General features: G+C 41.8%; 1 protein-coding gene across 4 annotated transcripts; it reads left to right on the top strand.

Moving 5' to 3' along the window:
• Positions 1-796: 796 nt before the first annotated feature.
• On the top strand, positions 797-12,523 carry fubp1 (far upstream element (FUSE) binding protein 1). Of its 4 annotated transcripts, none has more exons than XM_080292267.1 (20): positions 797-959; positions 1,376-1,466; positions 3,251-3,286; positions 3,423-3,459; positions 3,555-3,601; positions 3,712-3,783; positions 3,875-3,932; positions 4,097-4,259; positions 4,354-4,452; positions 4,559-4,654; positions 4,746-4,848; positions 5,116-5,355; positions 5,659-5,819; positions 5,918-6,069; positions 6,156-6,232; positions 6,760-6,885; positions 7,212-7,286; positions 7,753-7,815; positions 9,214-9,371; positions 9,611-12,523. In XM_080292267.1, exons 1-20 carry the CDS (start codon positions 867-869, stop codon positions 9,617-9,619), a joined length of 1,956 nt encoding a protein of 651 aa, XP_080148393.1. In that variant the 5' UTR covers positions 797-866; the 3' UTR covers positions 9,620-12,523. The 4 variants fall into 4 exon arrangements, with proteins under 4 accessions (XP_080148393.1, XP_080148392.1, XP_080148394.1 ...); XM_080292266.1 differs by having other exon boundaries at positions 1,376-1,499; XM_080292268.1 differs by lacking the exon at positions 7,212-7,286 and having other exon boundaries at positions 1,376-1,499.
• Positions 12,524-12,538: the final 15 nt, after the last annotated feature.

Below are 12,538 nucleotides of genomic sequence, written 5' to 3'. Positions count from 1 at the left end.
TGGAGCTGCCAGACAAGAGAAAAAGAGGAAGACCACACAGAAGATTTGTGAATGCGGAGGAGGAGGACATAGAGAGGGTTGGTGTAACAGAGGAGGATACTGGGGGTGGATAGGAGAGCAACCCCTAAAGGGAGTAGTCGAAAGAAGACTATAATTGTTACACAAAATGGGCCGTCTGGTGGGCTGATTCTCCTGCAAAGCATAATTTGACATCCCCTCGCTGCAACCTTTGCACACAGTCAAACACAAATGATGAGCTGCAGCAGGTCTATTGCACGTGTAAAATTAGATTTGTATCCCTGTAAAATGCGGAAACTCTTTATAAAATAGCATATTTAACCCAGAAGTTTACATTTATTTATTTATCACGTATATGTGGTGGAATAGAAGCAAATAATACTACCTTTCAGGGGAATATTGTTTTTTTTCTTCACTACAATGAATGTAGTAACTAATTACAAAGTGAAATTAATGAAAATAAATATAATCAGTTTGCTTTTTTTAAAAACTGAAGCTTAAAATCAGCCCCAATTATCTATCAGTTATTACAAACCAGTGTTAAAAGTGATCTTCTGAAACATGCTGTTGAACACGATAAGAATGTTTAATTTTTTCGCTTTTATGTTCATATTTTTTGCACTTTTACTCAAGTAAAATTTCAAAAGAAGTATTTCTACAGCAGTACATTTCAAAGGTCGTCTGATACTGATTCCTGCTCCAAATCTCCTCTGGTGACACACGTGAGGCCGTTATCGCGAGAGCAAACACTGGCCCGCGAGTTTCTCGTGTCTCCCACCACCTCCCGTTTGTGAGACCGAGCCGCCATCTTATCGCGCCGAGGAGGAGAAGAGCAGCAGCAGGCAGATATGGCAGACTACAGCAACGTGGCTCCCCCGTCCTCAAACGCCGGTGGCGGCATGAACGACGCTTTTAAAGACGCTCTGCAACGAGCACGACAGGTGAGAAGACGACTACGGAATCACTCGGGCTAAAAATATCCCGCAGGCCGGGAACGAATTGCGAGTTTTCGGCGCTTTCTGTCGTTGTGCTCTGAAGGTAGCTGAGCTAAGCTAACGTTGCGTTACTCTGAAAACGAAAACAGACGGGAAAACACAACAGATCGCAGCTTAGAGTGGTTAAAAAATAAGATAATAATTGTATAAGTTAAATGCAAGCTGGTGTTTTTGTGTTGTAGCAAAATTAACCGATTTGCTAAAGTGAAACCTGAAGCTCCCCTTTGTTGGACTTCCGGCTAGGACAGTAGGCCGCATGCAGCACGCCTCTCCTCTCCAAACGCACCTTAAGAGACACGAACAACAAATACATGATCTCGGGAGTTCACGTGTTCTCTTGTTGCTTCATTTTTTGCTTTCAGATCGCAGCAAAGATTGGCGGGGACGGAGTTGCGGCACCCCCGACAAACGAGTTCGGCTACGGGGGCCAGAAAAGGCCCCTGGAGGACGCTGGTGGGTATTTTCCCATGCCTAACCTGAATATCGGTCAGTGGCTCAAATCGATCTCAATGCAAGTCTTTCTAGTTAATGCCTGCCTTTGTGTTTCATTTTTTAGCAGCTGCTGAAATGCATTTATTCTGTTTTAACGTCCATAACCCAGTTATTTTGTTTTTTTTAATCGTTTTTTCCTCTCAGTGTGAATTTTCACCTTTAGATCTAACACTGTACATTATTACTAACCAGTTAAAAAGCAGCAGTATGTTGCACATGGCATGTGTTTAGGGTGATGGTTTTACCTTATCTTCTAATGTCTTGTAAATATTTTCATGTGTCAAATCATTTTTTTTTATTTTTTTTTTGATTGAGTGGACCAGACTGGAGGCAAATATTGGTTAAGGCGTGAGTGGGTGTAATTAGCTTTACTAGCCTATAAACAGGTTAAGTAGATGTTTTTTGGTGGTTAATGTGGTCCAAAATGAAAGCATGACAGTTTCCAGTTTGCTTGGTTCACACATGTACTGATTATAAAGTCTGGAAAAGATTGGGGGGAAAAATCATGGTTTTAATTACATTATAATGCTTAATCTGGGTTTATTTACTTTCTCTGGGTTTGGAAACTTAATATAAAATAAAAAACAAACAAACTGTACTTCACAAAGAAATAAGACCAGTTAACACACACACAGTTATTAACTCTTAACTTCCTCAGCATTCAAGTTGTTGGGGTATGCGCCGACCTGACGTGTAGTTGTTGTATGTAGAAGGTTGGGGCGTAGGGTTAAAATGGAGTTCCAATAATTACGTTGTAGCTCTGGCACGGAAGTATGATTTATGTGCAACTGAAAGCACCTTCAGGACACTTGGATTTAATGCTGCTTTGTATTTGCCTCAGATCTTGGCGCTGGGAGTGACACTCCTGAGTTTAGCGCGTTCCACTAGCGAAGGCTGAAAAACAGGATTTGTTTTGTTCCTCAGCAAGACAGAGCTATTAACGCATTACTAGCAGTGCAGCACAGTTCTTGTTCTACTTTTGTTTTGGGTTTTTCTTCCTCACTTAAAAAGTGAGTTGCAGCATGTTCCTGTATAGACGCTGGTCACTGATCTCAGCATGTCTTATTTAGCGAGTCACAAATCCACAATGATGATTTACAGACTTTTACAGCTTTTCTGTTGCTTATGTTCTCTACCCTCATCTAAGATTGTTAAATCGGGATTAGCGGGACATCTCAGGATTTCTGAGTTGGAAAAACAATTTGGGGGTATTCTTCTGAAAAATCTGACATCCTGCTTGAGAGGTATAATTGAGGTATAATCGGGTTATAGGCACTGATCAAGTCAGAACTGGGGTTAACAAACCTTTGAGAGCTGAACAAATACAGGGACTTCAATGGTGATTTATTTCTAATTTGGAGCCAATGAATTGACTTCATTACTGAGTTAATAAGTGCAAGGACTCTGGCTGCTTGAATAATCTGGCAGATAGAACATTACAGTATAGCTCTGTGTTGCAGAGTATTGTTGAATTATGTTAAACAAAACTGAGGATTTAGCATCAGCGTTGAGTAGGACTAAACATCTTCAGATAGGATATCAAGCCAAGTATGCATGCAGGAAGCTGGCAGATGAGCGTCTAATCCAGCTGTCTGAACTGTTTAAATTCCACGTAGTGTTGACAAATGAATTTTAGATGTGTAAAATCAGTTTGTTTTTTCTTTGATTGGGGGGGGAGCTAATAATGTGATGTGGCATGGGAATAATGAGAGGTACTTACACTGGTTATGTCATTTTTTTCACAGACCAACCAGAGACAAAGAAAGTGGCTACAAATGATGGTAAGTGAACTGAAGGTGCAGTTGTATTTACTACTTTAAAAAGGCCAAATATGTGCAAGAATGTGAAATTTGGTTCTTCAAAATTGTATTTTATTTTATTAAGTCTTCTTTTGGCTAATTGGTCGTCTTCTTGCAGCCTTTTCAGGTATTGGAGGAATGGCTGGTCCCCCAAGGTAAACGGGCATTATCAATTTAAACATGTTCACATACTGTGCTTGGCTTCATTGTATTATAAAGTTTATGTTGATTAATCTCCCGTTATCCTAAGGTCAACATCAGAAGAATTCAAGGTCCCAGATGGCATGGTTGGCTTCAGTAAGTGTTTGTTTTAAAAAAACAAAACAAAACCCCCCCCCCAAAAAGCATAACTTCTGTGCTCTTAGAATTTGATATTTATACTTGTTTTTTGTCATTGCCTGTTCTAGTTATTGGAAGAGGAGGTGAACAAATATCACGTCTCCAGCAGGAGTCTGGGTGCAAAATACAGATTGCCCCTGGTAGGTTTGGATTTGCTGCCAGTGCTGAGAAGTCGGAGCATACCAACTGTTTTTGGAGGGTTTTGTGTTTACAGTGTCTTCTCTCTTGTAGACAGCGGAGGGATGCCAGATCGGTCGGTGACATTAACAGGATTACCAGAATCAATCCAGTAAGTGTCACCCCTGTTTCATATGCAGAATTCCCGTGGAAGCTGGTGTGGGCAGCAATGTATTTTTGACCAAAGTCCAAAAGTTGCCATTATAATTTTTGCTGTAATCGAGCAGCCCTACTATCCGTTACTAAACAAAATGGTAATTTTTTTTCTCCCTTAAGGACGGCAAAGAGGCTACTAACAGAAATCGTTGAGAAGGGGCGTCCGGCCCCAGCGTTCCACCACAACGACGGCCCAGGAATGACTGTTCAGGAGATTATGGTACCTGCTTCTAAAGCCGGACTTGTCATTGGCAAGGGAGGAGAAACCATCAAAAGCCTTCAGGTGAGCCTCAAGTCAAAGTGAGACAAAAAAAATATAGAGATAATTAGATGTGATTGCTACTGACTCACCTTTTGTTTTATTTTCTCATTTGCAGGAACGAGCTGGAGTGAAAATGGTCATGATCCAAGATGGGCCCCAAAACACAGGCGCAGACAAACCACTACGCATTTCAGGAGAACCTTTTAAAGTTCAGGTGAGACTTCAGCTGGGATTTTGATGTCATAAAACTTTTTTTTTTTTAAATTCCAAGTCTTCCACATGGAGACTGTACTGTAATAATATGTACTTTGTCTCCCCAGCAAGCCAAAGAGATGGTGATGGAGCTGATTAGAGATCAGGGCTTCAGGGAGCAGAGGAGCGAGTACGGTTCAAGGATTGGAGGAGACAGCTTAGATGTCAGTACTTGTCATTTGTTTAATTCATCACGTTGTTGACCAGGGTTTTTGGATCGTGTTAATTTTGCTTTTCTGTCCTCTTATTGTTCAGGTTCCTGTCCCACGTTTTGCAGTAGGAATTGTTATCGGGAGAAATGGAGAAATGATCAAGAAAATTCAGAATGACACAGGCGTCAGGATTCAGTTCAAACCAGGTGAGCATCTAACATGACATTCATGAAGCAAATCAAGCAGTTTAAAATGGTCTGTGATGAAAACTCATGCACCACGCTGATAAGCTGATGTATAACCCCAACCCTATGATCTGAGACCTGAACACATGCACAGTGCATCGCTGGTTAGAGGCATAATTAGAGGAAATACTAGAAAAGTATATATTTGTTTAATGTGACAGCAGTAATAGAAATCAAAGCTGAAATTGTGATTCAGTTGTCTCAAATCGCCCTCCTTCCTCTCTCCAGATGATGGCACCACACCAGACAGGATAGCGCAGATCATGGGTCCCCCTGACCAGGCTCAGCACGCGGCAGAAATCATTTCCGACCTGTTGCGGAGCGTCCAGGCGGGAGGACCTCCAGGGCATGGAGGTGGCAGGGGACGCGGTCGCGGTCAGGGCAACTGGAACATGGGCCCCCCTGGTGGCCTCCAAGAGTTTACCTTTACGGTCCCGACCATGAAGACTGGTCTGATCATTGGGAAAGGTAAGTCGCTCCTCAACAGCAGTGGGGCTCGAGCTCAGTTATTAAAACAAACTTTAGGAGTGTAGTGCACTCTTAGTAATCACCTTATGGAGTAAATAATGGTTTAAAATGTGTATGGTCTGTGATGAAAACTCATGCACCACGCTGACAAGCTGATGGATAACCCCAACCCTATAATCTGAGACCTGAACACACAATAGAGAGTGACACGGTGAAGGTAGAGAGATCAGAGAGACGAAAGGGTCAACCAAAACGGTTAAAATATTTTTCTCCCTGTAAACTCTGACCATGTTTCTCTTCCAGGTGGTGAGACAATCAAGGGCATCAGCCAGCAGTCGGGAGCCAGAATCGAGCTCCAGAGGAATCCTCCGCCCAACGCTGACCCCAACATTAAGATGTTTACAGTCAGAGGGTCTCCTCAGCAGATCGACTACGCCCGGCAACTAGTGGAGGAGAAAATTGGGGTGAGTTAACTGTTTTTATAATTAGCCTCCATGTGAAGACTCCGGTATTTATTTTTTATTTACCCCTCTTATACTGACCGCACCATTTCTCTGATCAGGGACCTGTCACTCCCATGGGTGGCCCACATGGCCCTCCTGGCCCACATGGAGGACCAGGTCCACATGGTCCTCCAGGACCACCTGGACCCCCTGGTGCTCCCATGGGTCCATACAATCCTGGACCATACAATCAGGGCCCACCCGGACCACAGTAAGTACAGTTGCCTCCTCTTTGATAGTAAGAATATCTGAACATGGCTGACTGAGAGATGATGGTTACTTATTTTCTTCCTTCAGTGGTCCTCCTGCTCCATATCAGCCTCAGGGATGGGGCAACGGCTACCCACACTGGCAGCAGGGCCAGCCTGATCCAAGTGAGTATTTGCTAATGGGGGCATTTGATGTGAAAAGCCCTTTGCCATATTTTAATATTTGAAATCATACTCAGAGGTTAGAAAGTATATCTGTTAGTCATAAAATACAGCGACCCAACAGAAACAAAATGAAAAACAATGGAACAAACAGGATAAATGTTGGAAAGCGCTAAAGGGTGAAGTTTCAGGGCCAAGGAGCTCGGTGCTTTGTTTTTTAACTATGAATTTGCACTCTGGGGAGAAGCAGTGCCCCCTGTAGGCACAAAAAGTAATTACAGAAGTAAATGCTCTTTTATTGACACTCTTGTTTTTTTTTCTTGAAAATATTTGCTTTCAAAATATTATAGCATTTGAGATTTATGTGCTAAAACACAAGTATTGATTACATCAGCAGATTTGACGATACATGGTGTCTTATTACAGTTGGCTAGCATTAGCCTTTGCACGTCTTCAGTAAGGCACAACATTGCTGCTGCCAGAATGAGTCCTGGCTGTTGTGTGGTTACCAGCTTGTTTCTTGCGTGCAGATAAAGCAGCAGCGGATGCCAACGCAGCAGCGTGGGCAGCGTACTACGCTCAATACGGCCAGCAGCCGCAGGCTCCCATGACCCCGACCAGCGGAGCGCCCGGCACCAGTCAAGCCAACGGCCAAGGTAACCGGAGTGTTTTTTCACTTAAAGCAAAGCAGAGGAGCAGAAGAAACGGAAAGTGTTCAGACAAGCTCAGTGTAGTTCAGTAGACTTACCTGATAGTGTGCTGTGCTCATGTCTCATTTGTGTTACTAACAAACACAAATTGGTTTGGTTTCAACTTTTAAATGACTTTGCTTTTGCAGAGCAGCTTTTTAACATTTTTTTAAATACCCCAGGAACAGGGTAGTTTTCCTCCACCACCCCTAGGCTGACAGCCCAACCCAGGCAGGTGGAGGACAAACTGCTGAGAATGATTGACTAATTACAAGTACCGTTTTCTTTAACAGGTGACCCACAGGCTGCAGGTCAGAGTGGACAGGCAGATTACACCAAGGCCTGGGAGGAATATTACAAGAAAATGGGTATATGAACGTAGTTTCAGTGTACACCTCTTAACACAAGACAGTCTAAACAGCCCTCGGCCATTTAGTCAGCTTCTTTTTCAGGTCTGGGTATTTGTGAGCATTACTAACCTGCCGTGGAGCGTTTTCAAGTGTGCCTCCACTTTGTTTGACTTTTGACGGCTGTGCTGTTTAGACTGGGACACTTTGACTATCTGCAGGACTGCTGTGGACACAGATCCACCTTTATCAGCTCAGAGTAGATTATTTTCTAGACTAAGTCAGGGCTTTATCCACACTGATGGCACAGTCTTCCATGTGCTATGAATGTTTTACTGTTATTGAGTGTGTGTGTTTTGTGGAGTTAAATGATGAGTGTTTGACTTGTGGGGTTGTGCATATAAGCAATGTAGGGTCATTGTTTATGTTTTGTGGTTCGATTTGATGCTTGAATGCTCTAACGTGTTTCTTCCTTTTCACTCTGCAGGTCAACAGAGTCAGCAACCTCAGGACTACACGAAAGCCTGGGAGGAGTATTATAAGAAACAAGGTGAGTGCTCGAGCAGGGTTTTGTGCTAAAACGCGCCGCAGATATGTCTGAAACCCTACGCTGTAACTCTCACTGCCACCCGACATGCACATCTGTAGAACAATGTGACTGGTTTGTTTCCTCCCCATTTCCACCTTCTGTTTCTTCAGCTGGATGAGTTATAAATGTTTACTTGCACATGCTGCATCATAGACTTTACATTCATTCAACGAGAGTAAGACCAAGATCAGCATGCTTTAGTGTATATAGTATAGTAGTATAAGAAACTAAAGCCTGGTGTAATAACCCTTTATTGTGGTTTTGGATGCTAGCATGGAGGAAAACAAGCGTACTACTCCTAACACAGCATAGGTTAGGCTTTTGTCTAGTTAAATAACATCTCATCGCTCCTCCAGCTCTAAGTATGAGTGTGTTTGATGTTAAAGGGTGGTTGCCTCCACAAGCAGCCCTCTTGCTAGTAGAGTTGCTGTTCTCGCAGCCGCCCAATAGAAAGGAAGAAGGTTTCTGACCCGCCACCAAGAGACCTCAGTGGCGGGTTCGTTCCCCTTCTTATAAATCGAATCTGACAAGATTGGAAGCATTTACTGTGGCCTGAATTTTTTTTTGTTCTACTTTTACAATTTATTTAATAGTAGCTGAATGTATGTTGGGAAAGCTGTGTTATGTCTAATGGTTGTTAATATCCTTTGTCGTGCTCTTGTCTGGCTGGTCTGCTTTATATACTTCTACTTCTTTACTTTTATATTATTATTCTTCTCCTTCTTCTCCTCATTATTATTATTATTATTATTATTCCGTATATTTGTTATTCTCTCACTGATTTAATTTCCAAAACTGGTAAAAAAAAAAAAGTAAACGCAGAGGAGGAATCCATGGTAGTGAACAGGGCATTCACAGCCAAACGAGTAGATATCTTTCGGCAGGGTGTTGACTTGACACTTATGAGGTCGATTTAATGTTCAAATCCCACATGAACTGACCACATAACCATTAAATGCAAAGTGCCACGCTCAGTGACACGTACAAGTTAATTTGATTCCTGTGGAATGTAACTAATGACTTCAAACATGTTAAACTGGCCTGATTTTTTTTTTTTTTTTTTAATTTATATTAAAGACTCATTATTTTTATTTTTTTTTTAAATAAAATTATTTTCTTTGAGTGTCTAGCAGATGAGTCACCAGGAGCCTCCCTAGTTGAATAGCTGCCTTGTTGGCTTGTGTAACTAACCCAGAGAAGCATATTTGGCTTTCTGTTCCTTATATTTTAGTTCTATAAAAAGCATTCATGAATTTTATCATGGTGTCTCTTAGGTGCAGTGAGAAAACTTCAGACTTGACCTTGAGCTTCTTGGCTGTACAAACTTATTTTTTTCTCTATTATTTTTATCCCCTGGAGGTCAAGCGGCCCCTCAGGCCACAGCGGCAGCGGCTGCCTCTCAACCTGGAGGCCAGCCGGACTACAGCGCGGCCTGGGCGGAGTACTACCGGCAGCAGGCTGCTTATTACGGCACGGCCAACCCACAGCCGATGGGCGCGGCGCCACAAGCTCCCCAGGTACACCCGCCCCGATAATAATGCGCTGTCCACATTCACGTACACTCAGTCGTTTTGCACCGTAACCCGCTTCACTCCTCAGGTTTTCACAGGGCTCCGGTGACCGCAGCAGCCTCACACACTTAACCAAAACCACCTTCCTTCCTACACAGGCTTTTTAGCTTTTTATTTTGGGAAGCTGAGTCCACTGTTTCTGCTGTTAACATGCAATGTATCTTCTATGTATTTCTTCTGCACAGGGCCAGTAATGTGAAGTGGACATAAAGTAAATGCTACATTGTCGAAACAAAATCCTTTGTTAAATGTTTGGATGCAGACGCCTTGATGAAGATCTTAAATTTCCTTGGTTTGAAAGTGTTTCACATAGATGGCAGATTACCCGGCGAACACGTCCTCTTTGATTTTTCTCTCTCTTTTTTTTTTTTTTCCATTTTGTTATTCTTTTTTTCTTGTAAATGCTTTGTTTTTAGTGAGGTAATTATACATATGGTCATTCCAGCCCTGTATCTACATTAAATGTGGTTAGAAGTCATGTTTATTAAACTGTAGACATTACCATGTAAAATCATCTCAGTTTTAAAAATTGCTCTTGCCTGTTGTGTTTTTTTGCAATAAAACAAACTGAAACCTCCTGTGTTGGTAAGTTGGGGTGGAGATGTATTTCTGTATGATTGTTTTTGTTTTACCGTGAGGCCGCTGAGCAGGGGGGGGGGATAGGTGGGGTGGGCGTTGTAGTTTGAACTGATTGTCCAAAACCAAATTGTGCTGTCCTGTCTCTCTCCAACTGTCTATAAGACTCGTAGTCACATTACTTGCGTGCAGTGATGCCGGGTGGTTCAGACTTGTTATTTATATATATTTCATATTATTTCTAGCAAGTAGAAAAAATGTTTGTCACGAGAAAGCCGACGGTATCTGTGTGTCGTGATCTCATGCATTACCTGCGTTGCTGTGGCATTCCTTCTCACTTTTTGCATTGGTTGCTGATATTGTTGAGGTGTAGTTTGCACTGTATATATATATATTTTTTATTTTTTGCTGCCTCCCTTGATAGTCACTTCCTCCTCCACAGGCAAGTTTAGAAAAGCGGTAAGCCAAGTATCCTTCTCAACATGCGGTTCTAAGAAATGATGCATATTTTTAGTGTTATATATCCATCTACCTTTTGTGCTGTTCTTTTTCCAGGACAGTGAGGTAAAATTGTTTTGAAAAGGAGAGAGGGAGAGAAAAAATGCATTGAAACATTTGTCTTGCCCAATTGTGAACTCACATGTTTACACTTGTCTTTTTTTGAAAAGAATGTTTTTAAAAGTATAAAACGATGCAACAAAAAGTGGTAGATGTTGTAGGGTCTGGGGTGGTTAAGCAGTCGGCATCCATCAGTTGAGCCCTCCTGTAATGTAAGTACAAAAAACCTGTGATTTGACTTTGAGAAAGAACGCTTTATAAACTGCCAACGATGTAGTATTTTTTTATTTTTTCTCAAATATTGCCCTTTCCCCTCCCCCCCCCCCTCCTTTGTCTTTGGGTAAGTATGAAATGTTCTCAGGAGAGGCTTAGCGCTTCAGAATGTGATGATTCTTGTACCACATGTTTCTGAGATTCTCTTTACTCAGCTCCTGTAGATTGTTTGTGTAGGTAGTTGGATTTCTGAACTGAGGTCTGTTACACTGCTGGTAGGAACTGTTTAAGGATGTCCATGTTGGGGTTTTTTTGCGTTCTGAATATTTGCCAACTTGCCATTGTGTAGTTGATGTCTTTTTAAAAACAAAATGCCATTCATTGCAATATATTTGCTTAGAAATCTCCTGCATAACTCCAGCGTAGCATGCTTAGGTTTCTGCTGATAATCTCTCTCTAATATGTCCTTTATAATAAGCATGTGGAATGCTAGTAGTGGAAGTGCTGCTGATTAGCTCAGTATTGATGATGATTTTTTTTTTTATGAATGAGCACTGCTGTGAAAGGCTGTTAATGTTAAAGTCCAAACGATCTCTTTGACTGCATTGTTCACTGACGGCAAAGAGTGCAATATATACATACATATATATCTGATCTTTGCAGTGTCATCCCAGACCTTGCACCTTAGGTTCTGCTGCAATAACACAGGTAAGCGAAACCTAAGGAAAACCAGTGTTTTTGTCCAGTGACATACATGCAAACAAATGCTTACCTGTGTCATTAAACAAAAAGAAAATGTCCAGGAAATTCACAGCCCATTTTTTTCCCATGAATGAACTGCATGATGTGAAGTTTTGACAAGTGAAAAGGTTGTTGCATAGGAGGTAATGTCGAATCTGCTTAATATGATAATAGCCTCTATATTTGCACCCTGGTAAGTCTGAAAGTGACTGTATGTCGATGCTTTAGATTGACACTGGTGTAAAACTGCATGCTAAACTGCTAGGTCAAAGAAACGAAACGGTTCAATACATGATTTTTAATAATTTTTTTCCTGTCGTGGTGTGAATCTGCCCTCAAGTGCAGTGCAAATCTGCTATTGAAACGCCTTCACTTCTCGCTCACAGTGTTGGAGGATGCTGCAGGCTTAGGTCGTAGAATCAGGCCCGTGTCGTAGTTTGTCCCCCCCCCCTACACACAAAAGGAGGAATCCTTTGAGTCTATCCTGCTGCTGAACGTAGACCGTTCAAGAGCTCCAGTGATAAGGTAAAAAACCCAAAAAAAACAGCAACCCAATGAAATTTAAATTCTTTGATTGCAAAAAGTGTTGGTTAGATTTGTTTTTGCTGCCCGGTTTGACTTGTCTCTTTTTAACCATGATGCCATAGTTTGTTTAGAGTTGTCTGAAAGTTGTTTTTAATCGCTGTGAATGCCTTCATGAGTAACTTTCAGCAGACAGGAATGTGCTTTAGAAAGTTGGATGAGGACAGGAACTTTGGGGTTTATCAGTTTAAAACACTTCTGTAGTAAAAATAAGGTCACTCACTGTTTGTTGGGGCTGTGTACACGTGAGACACTCAGTGTTTCAACACAGAGTTCGAGGGGTGTAGAAGACTAAACAAGGAGCATGCCTTAGAGGTAATCAAGGTTTCATGTGCTGTGTATAATCTATTGGTTTGTTTCTTGAATTTAACTTGTTTTTGGTTTTGAAATGTTGCCATGTTCATTAAAGTTGTAACAAATAAACTGGACCATTATTGTGGAGT

Source organism: Astatotilapia calliptera, chromosome 18 (genome assembly GCF_964374335.1).
Source record: "Astatotilapia calliptera chromosome 18, fAstCal68.1, whole genome shotgun sequence".
Lineage (NCBI taxonomy): Eukaryota > Metazoa > Chordata > Actinopteri > Cichliformes > Cichlidae > Astatotilapia > Astatotilapia calliptera.
Note: the sequence above shows the minus strand (reverse complement) of the source record. Positions and strands in the feature narration are given on the sequence as shown.